Here is a 21,669-nt window from a genome sequence, read left to right as displayed (position 1 = left end):
AAAAAAAAAAAAAAAATTGATTTTATGTTGATAGTAAATTTTATTACTACAAAGCTCTGTACACAGTACTTTCATACAATTTAAAGACATTTTTTCCTATCTGCGATCTTTAAGTTTGCTTTAAACTGCTTAAAACAAACATATAATTAGCAAATGAAAGTTTTCTCTTCCTTGCCATTTTTTTTATATCACCTATTTCTATCTATTGCACTGCTGCATTGAACTGCTGCATTGACTAAGAATTCTACTATAACGAGTAAAAGCACACATTTTCATCTTGGTCCTTGGTGCTAAAATTAACTTTGACATTAAATTTGCTTTTTTAAATTTTTTAACAGACATCCTTTACCAGGTTAAGGAAATTCCTTTTCTATTCATTTGGTAAACTTTGCCTATAAAACTAGTTCTAGAGTCTTAATTTGAACGCTGATTCGATTTCTTCAATGGCTACTGATTCATCAGTTTTCTAATTCTTCTTGAATCAATTTTAGTAATATAAATTTTCTTAAAAATAATCCAATTAATCTACTTGTATAAAAGTATTAACATTAAACTGCTTATAATATTCTCTTATGACATTAAAATTTTTATGTTTATAATTATAGACACTTTTGCTCTTTTTATCTTCTCTTTTTCTTCAGTTTTGCTTTGATTTTTATCTATTTTCCTGAGTTTTTCAGAAAGTCAGCTTTTTGTTTTATTGAATTTTATTATTTTCCTGGCCTTTACTTCTACTTTAAAATTTACCCTGTAATTCTTTTCCTTTCCTCAGTTAAATGCTGAGCTTATTTATTTTCTAATTTTTAAATCAATGCATTAAAGTAGTAAACTTTCCTAAGTATTCTTTCAATGTATTCTAACAGCTTTAATACATATTACTTTCACTATGGTTATTTTAAAAACATTTAGTCCCATTGTGATTTCCTCTTTAATTCAGAAGTTAAGAATATATTTCTAAACATACAGGTTTTATTTTTTTTTCTTTATTTTAATTGTGCTGTGGTAAGAAAACACAATCTGAAATGATGTAGTCTTTGAAATGTATTGAGTTCCTTTGTGATTTAAAACATAATCAATTTTTATAAATGTTCCACATGCCTTTGAAAAGAATGTATTTTCTGTTGAAATAAGTATTAAAGGTGTGTTAAAAATCTCCCACTGGAATTGTGGATTGGTCAAATTTGCTGGGCAATTCTCCACATTTTGCTTTGCATGTATTTCAGGCGATGTAGTTAGGTATATGAAATTTACTGCTGTTTTTTTTTTCCTGGTAGATCACCCCAATTGTTACTAGTATTTTGTGCCTTAAGCTCAATTACAATGGATATTAATCTTCCTAGACTAGCTTTCTCTTGATGAGTAGCTCCAAAGCTAACCTTTTCTATCTCCTTGTTTTGTTTTTGTTTATTTTTGAGACAAGGTCTCACTCTTCTGCCCAGACTGCAGTGCAGTGGTACTTTCATGGCTCACTGCAGCCTCAACCTCCTGGGCTCAGGTGATCCTCCCACCTCAGCCTCCTGAGTAGCTGGGACCACAGGCAATGTGCCATCACGCCCAGCTAGTTTTTTGTATTTTTTTGTAGAGACAGGGTTTCAATCACATTGTCCAGGCTGTTCTCAAATTCCTGAGCCTACCTTGGCCTCCCAAAGTGCTAGGATTACAAGCACGAGCCAGAGCGTCTGCCCGTCTGCCCCATCTCCTTGTTTTTAGACATTCTGTATTAGTTTTGTTTTCAGTGTGTTACAAACTTTCTACTTGGGAGAGAGTTCTCATTTTCCTCTTTTCTTCCTTTTTTTTTGAGACAGGGTTTCACTGTTACCCAGACCGGAGTGCAGTGGCACGATCTTGGCTCTGTAACCTCCACCTCCCGGGTTCAAGCAATTCTCATACCTCAACCTCCTGAGTAGCTAGGATTACAGATGTCTGCCACCATGCCCAGCTAATTTTTGTATTTTTAGTAGAGACGAGGTTTTGTTATGTTGGCCAGGCTGGTCTCAAAGTGATCCTGACCTCAAGTAATCCACCCTCCTCAGCCTCCCAAAGTGCTGGGATTACAGGCATGAGCCATCACATCTAGCCTTTTTTTGAAGATATTTTTAAAGTTCCTTTTCCTCTATTAACTGCTCAATATTACTTCCAGTTTTAATCAGTGGCTACCTTTTGATACTTTAATTGAAATGCTAAAACACACTTTTCTTCTAATAAAGGCCAAGTAAGAGTACTCAATGTTTCTCCTGTCCCCTCAAAAATCACAAATAGGTTGGAAACAATTTACACCTTTATTTTCACTAACCTTTTACTAAAATTTAGCATTCCTTCACTTATGAACAACAAACCATGACAGTATTTATAGCACCGGCCACTCCACCACTATTCAAAATTAGAGATATTTTTATGTTACATTTCAGTTTTTACAGGTATCTAAAAATACTATTTACACTTACATTTTTTTCTTTGAAATTAACCATCACTTGATTTTGTTAATATGTTCATAAATAAGCATATATTACTACATTACAAATATTACAAAATATCTGATAGCTGTACTTTAATATAATTGGTTCCCTTTGTAATGCTATGTATTTTTTTTTAAATGAATTTAAACATATTATTCTGGGAAAGAATACATAGGTTTTACCAGACTATTAGGTGTTCGTGGCATAAAGAAAGTTGAGAAATAATCCCTGACAGAATACATCTTAAAACATCTGGAGTAAATCTGAGTTCCAACTTAATTTTGCTTGGCTGTTTTTCTCAGCATTCAATTTTTTCACACATTCTGGAATTTCGGTTTACAGGTTTATTTTATGGAAGTTTTTTGGTTTTCTCTCTCTTTTTTAACCCTCTCTTCCTCTATGTTCCCCTGCTTGGGTCTATATTCCAGAATAAGTCTTAAATGATGGTTCAGAGTATTAAAGATCCTGTCATGGAGTCAGCAGGTGACATAGTTATTCATGTTTGTTAGGTTATGCCCTTTCAGCTCTCTAAGCTCTCAGCCCCATATAAATTCAGGCTATGGTTGGTGGAAGATTTTTCAGCCTCCTGTCTTGAGCAAAATTGCCTGTCCCTAGTCCTTGGCTTCAAGCAGGGTACTGGTATTCAATCCTCTCTTCCCCATGGATAAGGTGGCCTTTGTTGATTATAGTGGGTTCCAAGAGAGAGGAATGAAGTAAAAATGCCTTTATTTCACCATCTTAAGCAAGTTTTATACAGATAGCTCTCAGTATTGTTTGTTTTTACTCCATAACTTTAGTTTCCCTCTTCTATCCATATCGAAAAAATCGTGTTTCTAATTCCATTTTACTAAGAATTTAAAATTTTTATGTTAAATTCAGGAATGAAGGCTGATTTTCTTTTTTACCAAGATGCTTTAAAGCATCTATGTACACTAGATAATCACATACTTTTTCTTTTGACTTGTTAACACGGTAGTTTAATATTTCCTAAGAGTGACTCATTTGTATATCTAAAAGAGCTATGTTTAATTATGCATATGATTCTTTTGAATCATTTAAGATTATGCATTGATAATCATATGTAAAACTTGTCTTAGCATATATGCATGTGTGTCATCTTTTTAAAGTTATGGTATTAACAAGATAATGACTTCAGTAAAGAATTTGAACAATTACTAAAATCACCTTCTGGCCTGTATACATCCAAACTCACTGCTCCCTTCCAGAATTGAGGAAATTCTCCTTTAGCTCTGGGGCTCACTTCAATTTTATTCTGCATTTTAGTATTGTGCTTGGTTTTCAGTGTACTTTACTTCACGAAATCTCAAAGATCCAATACATTATCAAAATCAGATGGCAGTATTTCATGTAATCTCTTCTGTGCTGGTAAGATTTTCAAGTTTTACAAAACTCAACTATAAGCTGTAAGCTTAATTTTTAGGTTAAAAGGTGAAGGTCTCTATAAATTCTAGTTTTATGCTAACAAACTCCCAATATGTGGTAAAAATGTTATTTTTCAAACACATACTTAGTCATACAACAAGTAACAGAAAATAGGTATGTTATTTACATTTCAACACTGACACTGTTACAGAAAGATAACCTTAATGGTATATTCTACCACTCAATCAGGCAAGAGAAAAACACTGCCTGTAGGAGGAGAATAACAGCTTTTGTATGTGCCAAGCTCCAGGGTTCCAGAAGAGGTAATGTAGGGTAGAGGAAAATGAAAAGAAAGCAAACTATTGCCCTTGTTTATGGCTTCCACCAAAAAAAGGAGATAGATGACAGTTATGCTTCTCAGGAGAGATTGGCTTCATTAGTTAATATATACAAAAAAGGAAGACAAAAAAAGATGAGAAAGTAGGCTAAATGTGTAAGTCTTATTTTAAAAACGTAAAATGGAGGAATTTGAGTTTATGATCTCCAAAGTCTCTTCTAAATCTAAAATTCTATGCCTCCTACCCATACAATGTTACACGCGAAAGCACATTGAAGGTGCCTTTGTGCTACACTGTCTCTGTGATGGAAATGACATTCTTATTTGTGTTTTGTTCCAACTGCAGTTCTTCATTCAGGCACACTATTTTTTTCCCACCCCCCGTAGGTAACTATTTTTTTCCTAATGGCCTTGATAGAATTTTCCTAAGCAAGCAATATCTAGTTCTACTAAATATATTCTTTACAATCTTATTCCCGTACTGTTTTTTTCTGCAAGTAATTTGCTAAATGTTTTAAAATTTAATCATAACCTTCCTTATTTATATGTCACATTTATTCTTAGAATCTTGAACTTATGGTTATTTCCCTTACGAATGCCTTTCATTTGTATTCTTAACAAATGCTCTTTTGTTTTGAAGTTATAAAAAAAGATTTTTCTAGATATAGTAACTCTCCATTATCAGCTTGTTTCAAGTTTTATACATACATACACATATACAGACGTGCATGACCATCGTGTTTTAACTTATTTAGGTAGAAGGCTCTACTAACGAGACAACGGTTAAGGGCTCAATATTCAAGTGAATTACTGAGTTTTGTTTATTTGTTTGTTCCACTGCCAAAGATTAGTCTTGACCCTAATAGGCTATTTTGCAAATGTGTATCTTTTGTTAAAAAGCAGCTTAGAAGAATATAGATGATTCAATGCAAATATATTACCACCCTTAGAAAATAGTCAAAACACATACCAGATGGGCTGTTATTCTTACTCTTAAGATGACACCAATAGCTGTTCTTTATCACATCTCCTGAAAAGACTTCTTTTTATATTGCTGCATGTTAAGTAATAATAAATGAAAATGGAATTTATGTTTTATAATAAATTATGTAGTAATACAGAAAGGTAGAATTACCTTATAGTAATGATTTCGCCTGGGTTTGCCCTTATGAACCAGCTACAGTTGATTTTTGCAGGATATTCAGAAGGCCAGCCTGGGCTTGTGATTATGCCACTTGGTGCTCGAATTTGCTCTGGAGTCTCTCCACAAGCTGGAAGACAGCCAAAGCAATCTTTGCTTATTATTATACATTCAAAACAGTACTAGGTAAGTCAGTGTTTATTTTTAAAAAACCAAAAAACTTTACACATCAAATAATATCCAATAAGATATGTTAGTATCAACTTTAAAAAGCTATTATTCTAATGAGATATTTCAATTTCCTCCCTTTTAGATAAAATTTCTTATTCCAATTAAATATAGTAGCCCCACTTGTCAGACATTTTGCTTTCCATTGTTCAGTTACTTGGAGTCAACAGTGGTCTGAAAATATTAAATGGAAAATTCCAGAAATAAACAACTCTTAAGTTTTAAATTGTGTGCTGTTCTGAGTAGTGATGACATCTCTTGCTGTGCCGCTCTGTCCCTCCTGGGACATGAATCTCCCCTTTGTCCAGTGTATCCACGCTGTGTATGCTACCCACCCATTAGTTACTTAGTAGCCATCTCAGTTATGAGATCAACTGTCACAGTATTGAAGTGCTTGTGTTCACGTCACCCTTATTTTGCCATTATGAATGGTCTCAAAGCACAAAAGCAGTGATGCTGGTAATTCAGATATGTCAAAGAGAAGAAGCTGTAAAGTGCTTCTATTAAGTGAAAAGGTGAAAGTTCTCAACAACAGAAAAAAAATCGTATGCTGAGGTGTCTGAGCTCTAAAGTAAGAATGAATCTTATATCCATGAAATTATGAAGAAGGAAAAAGAAATTTACGCTAGTTTTGCTGTGATAACTCAAACTGCAAAAGTTAATGGCCACAGTGCCTAAGTGCTTAGTTAAGATGGAAAAGGCATTATATTGGACAGCAATCAGTTTGGTAGTCTGCAGTTTCAGGCATTCACTGGGGATCTTGAAGGTATCCCCCACAGATAAGGAGGGACTACTGTACAAGTTTTGGGCAGGCAAGGAAATTTCAACCTGGATCACTGAATAAGAGTTCAAGATTGCTGGCTTTGGCCATGGAGATTGATCTATCCACCTACCCGTCTTTTTTCAAAACTCATCTTTCAAGTTTATTTTCTTTGTCATAAACTACCTTTCCAACATTTGCTCACCTACTTTGTTTAGATCCTTAGGAGCATAATGCTGCTTTTAGGGTACTCTAAATAAGCCTAACAATAAGATGCTGGATTGTAATTTTTGTTAAGAAGTTAGTGGACGATTGAATAAAGATAGTAAAACATTCAAAATTACTGCAAAGCAGTTCTTCAATTTATTCCATTAATACTTCCAAGCTATTTATTACAGTGTTATTAATGATTCCTACATTATTTAAAAGCAAAATCTTGAAATAGTGCTTAAAATACCATCATGTGATTAGATATCTGCATATCACAGAGGAAAATCTTCATGCATACAGAACAAATTAAAACTAATACCAACACTTTCCTGGATTATTCTTGCATTATCTGGAACTCTCGCTGTAATATAGTTAACATTGTCCAGAATTCAGTTGATAACGTGACAATTTATTCTCTCAATTACATACGTGATGTTTAAGCCTTTAGTAGAATTTAAAATCCTAGAACCTCTTATTTAATACAATTTCAACAAATCAGATTACTTGATTTTAAAGTAACAGCAGATTAGAAGCAGAAAATTAGAAGTGGGGAGAGTAGCTGCCAGGGGTACATAAACAGGTATCAGAAGTGATGAGTAAGTTTTCAGAAAAACAATAAACACTACATACTAAACTCAAAAACCATTATTGCCTGTCTCTCAAAAGGTAAGACTGTTGTATATTGTCATAATAAATTAATGTTCATACTGATCTAAGAGTTGTTAAGTGAATAATGAATCGGTATAGGCAAAATGACTGGTATAATACATGGCCTGCACTCCAATGCTTTTTAAGTTCAGCTGTAGTTTAAAAATCAGGTAACCCAAGAGATGGCCAAATATCACTATTACAATTCTAACTTGGAAAAATAACTTTTTTTTTTTTTGAGATGGAGTCTTGCTGTGTCTCCAGGCTGGATGGGGTACAGTGGTGCAAACTCGGCTCACTACAACCTCCACTTCCTGGGTTCAAGCAATTCTCCTGTCTCAGCCTCCCGAGTAGCTGGGATTACAGGCGTGCGCCACCATACCCAGCTAATTTTTATATTTTTAGTAGAGAAGAGGTTTCACCAGGTTGGCCAGGATGGTCTTGATCTCTTGACCTCATGATCTGCCTGCCCCGGCCTCCCAAAGTGCTAGGATTACAGGCGTGAGCCACTGTGCCCAGCAATTTTTTTTTTTTTTAAGAGATGAGATCTCACTGTGTTGCCCAGGCTGGAGTGCAGTAGCTATTCCCAGGCACTAGCACAGAACACTACAGCCTTGCATTCTTGGGCTCAGGTGATCCTCTTGCCTCACCATGCACGGCAATTTTTTTCCCCCATAACAAAGGTTATACTCTGTTCAATTTAGGTTAAGAATGCTAGGAAGTATACTATGTAATTTAAATAATTTTATCCATAATGATCAAAATGAAACAAGCTATGTTACTTAAAGTCAATCCTTATTTCTATAGAATAACCTGTTCCCTGAAGAAAACATGCCATCAGAGCTTTAAAAGTATATTCTACTGCAGAAAAAAAGTTCATATCTAAAAATGGATCGCCCTGGAATCAGGGTCCACTGCCAAAGGGAATCTGTTTTGAATCGCTTTAAGAACAGATTGATAGCATACAGCACACAGATACATCAAGGGCTTAGCATTCATCTCATTGCCAAGGCATAGTCAAAGTTTCCCTTTTTTTTTTTTTTTTGCTGCTGTTTCATTAGTAAATCTCCCTGACAAAAAATTTTTAATTTTAATAAATGTTTTAGAAAAAGACTAAATGTATCCAAATGTAATTCTTTTTTAACAGTTTATTAATAATAAACTGCCAGTTTGCTTCCACTTTGCTCTCAGTTATTATTACAATAATTTAATAAAAGGATAGCTAAGTTACTTATAACACCTTTTCTCCTGGACACGGTGAAACCCTGTCTCTACTAAAAATACAAAAATTAGCTGGGTGTGGTGGTGTGCGCCTGTAGTCCCAGCTACTCAGGAGGCTGAGGAAGGAGAATCGCTTGAACCTGAGTGATATTTTTTTAGATGGAGTCTCGCTCTGTCTCCAGACTCGATGGAGTACAGCTGAGGGGCGGAAACTGCGGTAAGCTGAGATTGCGCCACTGCACTCCAGCCTGGTGACAGAGCGAGACTTTTCATTATCTCCTACCATAGCATTCTGGAGTCGTAATAAGCTAAAGGAAATCTCAAGTTCACGAAAATATAAACAAAATATAAATAAACAGCCAAAAACAATCATTACCCTTTCCCCAGAATATGGAAAATTGTTCATTTGTATTAAAAGATTCACCTACATTAAAGAGAATATAATTTTGAGTTAAATTACATTCAACTCAGAATTATAATACTGTACTAGCATGTTACGTACTCAACTATTTATTAAATGGTTTAACAGCAGTGACATACAGCCAAAAACAAGGTGGGAGTAATCTATGACAAAGAATATTCCTAACCTTTGACTAAATCGATATTCTAATGATAGGGAAAAACTAGAAAGAATTTTATTAGGTTTTGTTTTAGGAAAAAAATTTCAAGTCCATGAGAAACCCATAGGTGGTGCTCTTATACCAAAAACCGAAGATTCTAGTATGGTACTCAAAAATACATTTTGTGAATATTTTATTTTCATACAACTGCCCAAGGATAAGACATACCACCCCTAAATAAGAATGGTTATTATATGATTCAATATTTATATTTCTAATTCAATATGTACTTTTATAACATTATTTTAAAATATTAATGATTCTTCCTAATCAAAAACAAAACCATAGTATCCTAAAGTTTCTTACTGAATTAATTATAAATATATATAATGATTTAGTTATGCACATTTCCAACATGACTGAATTTGGAATTTGGCTCCAGATCCAGCCAGTGGCTTTTTATCAACCTATTTTTGCATGTACAATACACTGAGTATGTACACAAATATGCTCTAGCACGGCCATAATGTATTCCTTTCTGTATCTAATAAAGAATACATTTCAAAAGTCAAAGGAAACTATTAAAGCAATTTTTAACTCCCTTTTGGGTTAAGAGTTTGCCTATGTATACTGGCAGATTTGGAATGAGAAGACCTAGACACTGTCTGTTCTATCTGCCAATGTCCGTTCTATCACAATGTAAACTACTAAATTTTGGGGGGTGCTATTAATAATTTCCTCAGGTGTTGAAATAAGGAGTTGCTATTTGAGTACCTCTAAGGTCTATTTCAGCCCTCAATCATGCATCTCTTCCCACTATATTTCTGATAGCTCACTGGGATACAATGATAAATTTTTCATTTTCTTCCTTTGCATTTTCTCTCTGACCCACTGAAATAGACTTTCAATTCTGACCTTATCTCCACAGAAACCACGCTAGCAGGCAAAGGTCATCAGTGACCTCACCGCTAGATGCAATGGATACACATTCCCAAGGTACTTGATCTTTCTGGAGCACTTGACACTGACTACCCAGACTTGGAACTGTACCACCCAGACTTTGTGGACATCACCTCCTCTGATTCTCCTTCTAACTCTATTTTGTGTTAATTTTCTAGCACTAGATCCTCTGTCCTTGGCCAGTCAGACAGCCAGCCCGATACTGGTTTCATGGTTAATTCCAAAGCCCTCTGCTCTTCTCACTCTCAATGGAAGATTTCATCTGCTTTTACAATTTCAACTATGGTCATGAGTTTAAAATTTTTAACCCAGAGGCTTTGCACAGTCAAATGCCCACTGGACATTCTAACCTCAAATTCAACATGATCAAACCTGTGTGTTTCCCAAATTCGTCTTCAGAATATCCTATATTCTGAATCTATGTTGTCTTAGGCAGCATTTGGTAGATGGAATAGGTACTTGAGGAAAAAGAAACTGAAGAATACCATAGGCGGTTTCAAGAATTTTTAAGGACAGGAAATAAGATAGGCCTCACAGAGATTAAAACTGGAAATTTCAGTCAGAAATTGAGCCTGCCTTCGCCATGTCTTAGGGAACCAAGTCCTGTTTTATCTCTTACAAATCTGCCCCAACCTTCCAAAGGATCTCCTTTGGGTCTTCCATTTTTTCATTATTTTTCATTATTTATAAGTCCCAACTTATCATTAATATTTCAGCTCCAGTACCTACTACCATCTGTAATTTCCTTTTTCCTAGCTTATTATATTTATACTACTGTTACTCATTTTACATTATAGATTTGAGATGGCTTATTATTATAATACTGCTAAAATAGATAAAACTTAAGTCTCGGGCCAGGTGTGGTGGTTCATGCGTGTAATCATAGCACTTTGGGGGGCCAAGGCGGGCGGATCATGAGATCAGGAGTTCAAGACCAGCCCGGCCAATACGCTGAAACCCCGTCTCTACTTAAAAAAAAAAAAAAAAATTAGCCAGGTGTGGTGGTGCACGCCTGTAGTCCCAGCTACTCAGGAGGCTGAGGCAGGAGAATTGCTTGAACCTGGGAGGCGGAGGTTGCGGTGAGCTGAGATCGTGCCACTGACTCCAGCGTAGGCAACAGAGTGAGACTTTGTCTCAAAAAAAAAGACAAAAAAACAAAAAAACAAAAAAACCCACTTCAGTCTCTATTTCCTCACTTGTAAATGGAGATTAAAATACTAATACACACGGTGTTCCAAGGATTATATACAATTATTTTGGTAAAAGACATAGCACACTGCTTGCATTACAGTAAACTGTCAGTAAACAATATTACATGATATGCCAAATCAGATTGGTTGGTAGTAATGCCTGGAATGCTGTATTGAGATGGCTACTAAGGCTGTTTTCAGGCTAAGAAAGAGGACAGTGACTGAAAGAGGATGTGGGATTGTTTACTGAGTAAGTGCTGGGCACCGTTATGCACTGCAAAGAGTCAGAAAATATGTCATGATTAACCTGACAAAAATAAAAGCCATGGGAAGGATAGGGTTGGGACACATACTCACAAAACTTTACTTTAGGAAATAAATCTCTTTTTGTTTGAAATCCAAATCTTTACATGGCTTGAACTTCATCTTTCTACATTTTGACTATCCTCCCAGTTTAAAATACATCAAACTTGACCTTCTTTTGCTTACATTCATTCTATTCATACCTTTTCTATTGCTTAAACATAGTTATTTCAGCTATGATCTGGCTAATTCTTCCTTAATAATTAGTTTATATGTAATTGGCAAATAAATACATCTTGTCAGTACTATGCAGAATTGTGTAAGATCTTATTTCCAGCATGCTAATGATTTGAAATAACCAGAAGTTTTCAGAGTTTAAGAAAAAATATGAAAACCCTATAGAAACTGCCTTTATTGCAAAATATGGTTACTTTTTTTGGCTAGAATAACTGCTTGGTTTTTGTCTATATTAAACTATCTTGGGAAGTTGCAAAATGCAGATGGAAATGTGAAGACATCACACCACTATGAAAACAAAACCACTTAATTGATGAGGGATATGCCTGACGTGTATTTTTAATTTTGATTAAATTAGTCTCCATTAGAAACAAATACCTTTAAGTAGGGGAGCATGAACCTATGCATATATGGCTGCAGAATATAGACTGATTCTAATTGTAAATGTCTACAGGTATCTGACTGTGCTAGTATCTGGATTGATATTTTATTTGCTAGGGTTATACTTAAAAGGTATATAGTTTTTTTTTTTTTTTTTTTTTTTTTTTTTGAGACGGAGTCTTGCTCTGCCGCCCAGGCTGGAGTGCAGTGGCCGGATCTCAGCTCACTGCAAGCTCCGCCTCCTGGGTTTATGCCATTCTCCTGCCTCAGCCTCCCGAGTAGCTGGGACTACAGGCGCCCGCCACGTCGCCCGGCTAGTTTTTTTTTTTTTGTCTTTTTTAGTAGAGACGGGGTTTCACCGTGTTCGCCAGGATGGTCTCGATCTCCTGACCTCGTGATCCGCCCGTCTCGGCCTCCCAAAGTGCTGGGATTACAGGCTTGAGCCACCGCGCCCGGCCTAAAAGGTATATAGTTTTAAGTGATCTATGCCAACACTATTTTCTCAGAAGCTGTGTTAGTCTTTGTTCATTTTGCTTCCCTAATACATCTCTTAATTACTTGCATCAACTTTTTAAATTTACTATTTTTTTTTTTTATAGAGATGGGGGTCTCCCTATGTTGCCCAGGCTGGTCTTGAACTCCTGAACTCAAATAATCCACTCTCCTTGGCCTCCCAGAATACTGGGATTACAGGTGTGTGCCACCATATCCAGCCAGTATCAACTTTTGTTCTACAAAAATCATCTATCTAATTTACTTTTGGCAGTTACTTTTGATATAAACAAATATTCAAGTACTTTGAATAATGACGATCTACATTCTCTACTTTTTATAAATTTTATATAACCCCAGAAATAGAAATCCCCAAATTAAAGAGGTTCTAAATATTTATTCAAAAGATAGCAACTTTCAAACATGGATAGCATCTTCTTAGTAGGAACATACAGGCTATGTGACTAGCCCCCCACAAAAGCCTATTTAATTTACAGTTGATCTAGTGTATAGGAAAAAGACAATGACATTATTATAATGCTAATGGTTAAGCTATATGAAAAGATTAACTGAATACATATTTTTAAAATTTATCATGTATGCTGTCAATTGAGAAAGGGAGAATTAACTGAAGAATGAATAGGTAGAGATTCTCTGACGGAGTTCTTAAGATTTTGGTATTAGTTTTCTCGTTTAAAATACAAAGATCTCATTGTGTAGTTTAGAAAACAGGGCAAGATTAACTGATGAAGAAACACTGAAGACTTCTTCATGTTTATACTTACACTATTTTAATAATCCTACAGAAAGCACAGGACTATCATATTAAAACTAGATTAATGCATCATACTTATTATATTTAAATAAATTATTTAAAAAATTGGAAGTGCTCAAACAACCTCTATCAACAGGACACATGAAAGAGGGAGGATCACTTCAAAATAATTTCAAGCTGTCTTGCAATTTGAGATTTCATAGTTTCAAAACACCTAAAAAATCACAGAAAAAAAATTAAGTAAAGATATTTATAATTAGAGCTGAACTACTGTCAAATAAAAAGTACAATTTTCTGTTCCATAGATGAAGAACTGGGTTTTTTTAAACTGACAAGAATTGATACTTTATGACAAAAAGTAGTTGAGACTTAGTTATGTGAAATCTTTGTGATTTTGATTTTAATAAATCACAAAACTGAAATGCAAGTAAGTGTCTGTTTATGTTTACTGACCACCTAACTTCATAAGACACATATGAAGGGCACAAAAGAAATAGAGAACTTGTGCTCTCATGGAAATTATAGTTTTATAACAATGACATATACTTCTTAACTGAACTCAAGAAGCATTTAACAGTTAACATGACAGCATACCAGATAATACAGTACTACATGATATAATGTATAACAAGTAATTTTAGGCAAAGTGTCACATGTTCAGTTAAACACACGGTGTTATTAAACAGAAACAAAGGCCGACCAAAAACCTGCATTACGCCAAATATAGAACAGGGAAGGTTCTGCCTGACTATGAACAAACAATTTCTTTCATAGAAGAGAAGGTGGTAGAGCCACAGAAAAGCATACTCTAAACTAGTTAAAAGAATTTAATGACTCAATTCTATAGACAGTAGTCAAGCCAAGATAGACCTACTACAAAAGGAATGTGATCCAAGTATTTTGTAAAGGTTATTGAGGGAAGGGAAACCAGCGAGGCAAAGAGATCACCTAAAAGGCAATTATAAAAACTCATCTTTTTGTACAATTTTACTTTATGAAAGTTTTACGACAGAGTAAAATCATGCTCACTCTGTTCATAAGCAAAGGATAATAGCATATATAGGTAACAGTGGTTACTGTCATTTGGCCATCTCATTTTTCAGAGTACTGTATAGAGTGTATTATAAAGAATATTAATTCCATTATGGCTGATGAGTACAAAAGCAATTCCAAGTGTTGAAAACTAGTAAGAAGGATTTGATTCCAATGGAAATAAATGTACTAAAAAAACCCCACCATCTCCAAAATAAAAATTTGGTAAGCAAATGGTGTCTGTTGAATGGCCATATGGGATTAGAGTAAAAATTATTCTGAAAGTTAACAAGGGAATCATCCAATACATTGAAAATACTATGCTTATGCAAACAACTAGAGGCACCCAAACATGGAAAAACCAGAGTTTGTAGTTAGATGATTAGCATCAGATATCAGATACCTGCTGGACTATTGTTAATTTAGGAAAATAATAGCAGTTTGAAAACTTAGAGGCTAAGTATGACACACAGTGCTGAGGATGAGATTTCTGCTTCAAGTCAGAAATGCATGGTTTCCAAGTCCAAGGACTGTAAGTATCATTAAAGTGAAGCACGTATGCAGGCCCTGGATCCACAGATGATGATAATGTTATAAAATTACCTAATATTTACTGAACTCTTACTACCTGTCAGGTACTTTAATGCTTATTATTATTATCCCTACTTAACAGATAAGAAAAAAATGGAGGCACAGAGAAATTTGGTAATTTTCCTAAGGTCACAAAAAAGCTGTAAGTGTCAGAGCTAGGATGGAACTCAGGCAAGAGACTTCATACAAGCTGTGTTCTTAACCACTAAGGCAAACTGCTGCCCACTAAAGAACTCCCTATGACATCTGGAAAAATTACCAGGGAGGTGGAAGGGAGCCGCTTCAATAGCATTTAAATGACAAAAGTGGTCTATTCTAGAAAAATGAACTATTGGTCCTACATTAACATGGATTAAAAGGGTAGATAATCTATAATAACAGAGAGAACATAAGTACAGTTAGTAGTTTTAAAATTTCTAAAGATTGATTCCATTATCTAAGAACTATAGGCAGGAATGACCAGCTTCTTAGTATCTTTGGAATTAAAAATGTTATAAACAGCATTCTAGAACCTACTTTTAATGATAAGAGAACATATATACATATAATTATGGGTAAGATGCTTAGGGCAAGGAGTAGAATAGAAGCAATAAGGGCATGAAGTGGAGGCTGAGGGAGACATTTCAAAGGAAGAGCAATGGACAGACACTTAAAAATGGACAGTTTGGAAAGCATGCATATTCAGCATAGAGTCTATGGGCCACTGAGAATACATGGCAAGTGACCAACTGCTGGAATATGCAAGAAAAATAAGTTAGAGTACTATAGTTGCCCTCCGTTGAAATGTCATGTATTAACGTAACTAGGCCCTGCAACCTGAACCAGAAACATACGCCCACAGCTAGGCAGAAATGACTTTGATTCAAAAGTCCTCTTCCTGTATCTTGACTGCGCTTCTTGCCTAAACAGTGTCTTGATTTCTCTGACCCTCCAGACTCTTTAAATGGGGGCTTCTGACTCCTTGGCACCTGAGCCAAGCTGCGTCATAATGAGAAATGTCACAACAGTCAACATTTTGAGGATGGACAGAGTTGGAAGGGAACAGAGATTGAACATGAATAAGATTTTCTTAGAATTACTCCAAACTTCATTCTTTTTAAAAAAGAAGTTAGAAAACTGAACTTCTCCCTGTATGGGAATAATTACTAGCACTTGAACATAGGTTGAGTACCCCTAATCCAAAATGCTTGGGACCAGAAGTGTTTTGGATTTCGAAATTTGGAATATTTGTGCATATATACTGGTTGAACATCCCTAATCCAAAATCTGAAATGCTTCAATGAGTATTTCCTGTGAGCATCATGTTAGTGCTCTAAAAGATTCCAGAGCATTTCAAATTTCAGATTTTTAGATTAGGGATGCTCAACTTGTAGTAATATTTACTAGCCTAAGATGGGAAAGGTTTTAATTATGACTTGAAAGTCAAGAATCAGGCAAGCAGAAAAAATGATATTAATCCATCACTCTCACTTAGGACTCTCATTACTCTCAGACTTATTATTAGAAACTGCAAGTGCCATGGCAACTAGGAAATCTTATATCCAGCTGTTTATAATTTAAATGAATATTCTTCTGCATTAGTACTGACATTTAAGACTGAATACAGCCACATATTTATTCTTATTATTCTAAGTGACATTCTTTAAGGACCAAAATATTTTACTTGGCTATCGGCTGTAATCAAGGCAGGTAATTTCTTGGTATCTTGAAAGTCACTAATGTTCAGAACAAACAAACTATAATCAAGGGTTATATGGCAATAAAATAAAACATAAAGTCAGAAGAGACAAAAATATAGATAGAGAAGGAGGAAAAAAAAAAAAAACAAACCAGGGTCATAGCACAGTATGAATGAAGATGAGGAGAGCAAAGACACTGAATATACCCACCTAAAATGGAACTAACTAGCCAGCTTCACCTGAAACTTCTTAGTAAGAATAATTTAGGATTTTGCTAACAATGCACAACATCAGATGAATAGAGAAGATGCATACTTTTATGCCATTTTTAAAGGGCTTCTGAGGGCAATTTTTTTTTCCTGCAAGCGTATAAAAATTACTGACATGGTACCTACATTTTCCGATTTTAAGCACTACAGAAGACTAAAACGCTAAAGCAAATGACTACTATTTCCAGAAGGGGAAAAATTACTAATTTTTGAAGGTTACTGTGACTCTGGGTTGGAAGCATAAAACGGTAAGGCAGAAATCATCACTTAAACTAACTAACTGGCCTTGGAGCTCATGGTTTTGTAACCCATCTCTATCAGCTTTGACACAGTTTTTAGTATACTCAACATCTTCCAGGAGTGTACCAGTTACTGTGTCCTTTGTCAAGGGTGGTACCCAGAAATAAACAATACCAGAGTACGTTTGCATGAATACTAAAGAAGAACTATCATCTGCTTGGTTCTGGATACTGTATTTCCATTACTGCAGTTTAATATCAAATCACTCCCTTACTTATAACAGGCTATTAGTCAACTAATACCCAAGTACAGTTTGCTTATTCACCAAGTGACTGGCTTTTGCACAATAGTTTCACAGTACAATCAATTCAAATTCATGCCTTGGCAAAAATTACTGATAACCAACATGTTATCACACTTTGAAGAGTCATTCCCAAAGTTACAGATTGGAAAAGAGAATGTCAAATGCTTGAACAGAACTTGCCTTTTTACCTTCACTAGGTTTGGCTCACTCAATGAAATAAATATATCCATCCAGATGAACTTCACTTCTACCATCTAAGCACTGCATACTCTGTCACAATACAACCTGTTCTGTCTTGTCTATAGTTCTGGTACTCACATGTGCTGCTCTAACGCTGGGGTTATTGTTTATTACAACATACGATGAGTATTCCTTATCCAAAATCCTTGGGACCAGAAGTATTTTGATTTTTTTTTCAAATTATGGAATATGTGCAGATATATCCTTACTAGTTGAGCATCCCAAAACCAAAAATCTGAAGTGTGAAATGCTCCAATGAGCATTTCCTTTGAGTGTTATGTCGTTGCTCAAAATGTTTTGGATTTTGGAGCATTCTGATTTTTGGATTTTCAGATTTGGGATAGTCAACCTGTAATGTAACATAAAAATATAACATAATTATTTTGTTATAAATACATAATTGTTCAATAAATACTTGATATATAATATAAAATAGGTTATAACTATATAACATAAAGATGTTTCATATAAGACATTGGCCATAAGATTAAATTAGAGAGTACATAATATAGAAATAATAATAGCACCATTAGTTGCCTTTCCAAAACTTAAAGGGAGTTCACTACTTTAAAACTTTAAGTGTCTCAGAAGTAAACTCTGAAGGTAGACAATCACTTTAAAAATTATTAGCATCCTATAGTAACTATTTTTATATAAAGAATGTACTGTCTCATATTCCCTACTCATTTTCTTTACATAAAGGACAGCTTCTTGGGTTCACACTACGTTCTATTTCTATATTCTGAAATTCTAAAAACCCTAATGTATTAATAATCAACTAAAATGTAATAAGCCTTCTTTCTTCATTTGAAACATGGATGAAAGACATTTTTATAACACCGGTCAAAAGAACTAGTGAAATTCTTCTTAGTAACTTTAGCAAGAGGTCCAGGTACCTAATTAAATAACTGTAAAATAATATTAAAATTACATAGGAAAGGTGCAAAGGACCACTTGACCTGCTACTTATTCATGTAACTTTTCTATATTTAAAAAATAATTGTAAACTTCTATCAGAGATAATTATAATTTAACCTTTATTTCCTTTCAAATTCTTTATTTGGAAGATCTTAAACATTCTAGGATAATAAAAGCTTTATCAGACTAGATGTTCTTCCAGGAAAATTTCAAAATACCATGTTAAAATATTTAAGCCCAAAGCTGTGGTTAAAAACAAAAGCCATTTTAATTTAGTACTCTCCATTATTACAAAATGTTGTTAACTAATCTGAAAGCAAATTTACTGCAATTTAGAAAATATGCCCCTATTTTAAAGGCCACAACTAAATTAACAGTTGTAAAAGGCATACAGGATTAGCAATGTGCTAGGCCTTCGAATATTAGAAACTATAAAATGCAAATACATAAAAGCAAGAAAGGCTGATGATTTCATAGAATAAAATTCTGACAGTATAAACAATACTTAAAAATTATCTGAAGTCTATTTTATATACTCTGCTAATTTAGTTAATATGAATAAGGATTAAGAAAGGAACTTCCTAAGTAAATATTCTCTCTCTCAGCTCACAGAAATGTCAGCTTTGCCTGACAAAAGATTTCAAGTCAAATGTAGAGTAGACTCAAAATCAAGGTAATCTCAGACTTCAGCTATTATTAAAAAGTACGAATATTTGGAAGTTGTATCATTGGTAATTGGAAATACCATGTTAATCTTCCTATGTAAAAAAAAAGCTTCTGCCTGAGAAAGCAGCAATCCTTAACATCTGTTCCTATTAGCAAACAGAAAATATTTTATAAACTTCAGGCTAGTTTTTGCCTAACTATAAAGGAGAGCAAATCTCATTCTCTTATTCTTTGAAATGTTACAACTCCAGGCCATGAAACAAAAAGAAAAGAAAATGTTACTTTTTTTTTTTTTAACAGTTTGACAGAAAATAAAAGGTTGAGACTTTAATGGAAACATAATAAGAAAAAAAGTTAAGCAAGAAAAACATGATTATACTGAAAGTAAATGCAGACAACTGTGTAAATTAGTACATCCTTTTTGGAAGGCAATCTGTCAGAAAGTTTCTAGAGTCATTAAATTATTTATGACCTGTGATACAGTAATTTCACTTTCAGAAATGTATGCTAAGGAAATATTCTTAGAGATACAAAAGGCTAGATATACAGTTGACCCTTGAACAACATGTGTTTGAATTGTGTGAGTTCACTTACACATGGATTGTTTTCAATAAATACACTGGAAAATTTTTTGGAGATTCGTGACAATTTGAAAAACCTTGCAGACAAATCAGAGACTGGAAATTTTGAAAAAAAATTAGGTATATCATGAATGCATATGTATGTAAAATACTAGTCTACTTTATCACTTACTACCATAAAAAATACACTAACCTATTATAAAGAGTTAGAATTTATCAAAACTTACACAAACACTTGCAGACCACACACAGCACCATTTACATTCAAGAGAAGTATAAAAATGAATACTAAATCATAACTGAATAAAATTAATTATAGGACATACTATACAACTAATAATTCTGTTCCCACATCCCATTGCTATTTTGGTGAGCTCAATTTGCAAGTATCTGCTTAAATCGCTGTGTGATGCTGATCACCTCCATGTGAGCAGTTGGTATCTCCAGTAAATTATGTGTCACAGTATAATGCGATCTCTGGTGGTTCTCATGTATTTTTCATTTGTTTAGTGCAATACCACAAACCCCAGATAACACCATGGGATCCATACGAAGTGCTACTAGTAATGTTGCAAGTGCTCCCAAGAAGCAAAGAAAAGTCACGACATCACAAGAAAAAGCTGAATTGCTTGATATGTACTGTAGACTGAGGTCTGCAATTGCAGCTGCCCACCTTATCAGACAGATGACTCAACTGTAAATACCTAATGTAAACTTACAGTATCAATAAATACAGCAGCATACTGTAAATGGATTTTCTCTTATGATTTTCTTAATAACATTTTCTTTTCTCTAGCTTACTTTAAGAATACAGCATTTAAGGCTGGGCATGGTAGCTCACATCTGTAATACCAGCATTCTGGGAGGCCGAGGTGGGCAGATCACTTGTACTCACAAGTTTAAGACCAGCCTGGGCAACATGGCAAAACCCCATCTCTACAAAAACAAAAATTGGCTGGGCATAGTGGTGAGCACCTGTAGTCCCAGCTACTCAGGAGGCTGAGGTGGAAGGATGGCTTGAACCCAGGAGGTGGAGGTTGCAGTGGGCTGAGATCATGCAGCTGCACTCCAGCCTCGGTGACAAAGCCAGATCCTGTCTCAAAAAAAAAAAAAAAAAAAAAAAAAACAGCATATAATACATATAACGTACATTAATTTACTTGAATGTTTATGTTGTTAAGATTTCCAGTCAACAGCATGCTACTGAGTACTTAAACTTTTGGAGAATCAACAATTATACATGGTTTTTTGACTATGCAGGGTGCCCCTAACTGCCATCTTGTTCAAGAGTCAACTGTATAAGAATATATCTCTTGAGCAAGATCCAAATTAGGCAAAATCCATTGGAAACAACCCATTATAATGAAGTCACGTGAAGGAAATTTTATGCAGGCATTACAATAATGGATATGAAGACTAAGGGGAAAATGTACATAGTGTTAAATAGAAAGAGCAGGAGATAAAATTAGGGATAATTCAAATGCATATACAATTATTTTTAAGGTATGTATACAAAAGGACAAATAAAAAATTTAATATACTATTATTAATTATTCTAGGAAGGTAGGGTTAATGGGCGATTTTCTAATGCTTTTTTCTAAATGTTTAATGAAACTTGTATAATAAATAGAATTTGTGAAAACAAAAAACTTGATTTAGAAGTAATCAAGAATAAGGAGAACATAAATTATTTCTAGAATATCCTGATTAAAGTCAGTATCATAGATTACAGAGTAATTCAGGTTAAAGCAGATATATTTTAAAAAATCAAACATATGTGTTTAATGTGTAGAAGGGCTTTGTGGTAAATCAACTTGACCTAAGATATATTTCATTCTATGTAGCAGATGAGCAGTAATTTGGTAAT

General features: G+C 34.4%; 1 protein-coding gene across 2 annotated transcripts in view; it reads right to left on the bottom strand.

Moving 5' to 3' along the window:
• LRP12 (low density lipoprotein receptor-related protein 12) overlaps positions 1 to 21,669 on the bottom strand; it is a 96,239-nt gene that overhangs the window by 14,624 nt on the left and 59,946 nt on the right. For both annotated transcript variants that reach the window (XM_011931056.1, XM_011931064.1), the window contains one exon: positions 5,312 to 5,447. In XM_011931056.1, the coding sequence (XP_011786446.1) occupies positions 5,312 to 5,447 (136 nt within the window). The remainder of the gene's footprint in view (positions 1 to 5,311; positions 5,448 to 21,669) is intronic.

This window comes from Colobus angolensis, unplaced genomic scaffold, assembly GCF_000951035.1.
Source record: "Colobus angolensis palliatus isolate OR3802 unplaced genomic scaffold, Cang.pa_1.0 Scaffold121, whole genome shotgun sequence".
Taxonomy (NCBI): Eukaryota; Metazoa; Chordata; class Mammalia; order Primates; family Cercopithecidae; genus Colobus; species Colobus angolensis.
The sequence above is the reverse complement of the archived record's forward strand: the minus strand, read 5'-3'. Positions and strand labels throughout refer to the sequence as shown.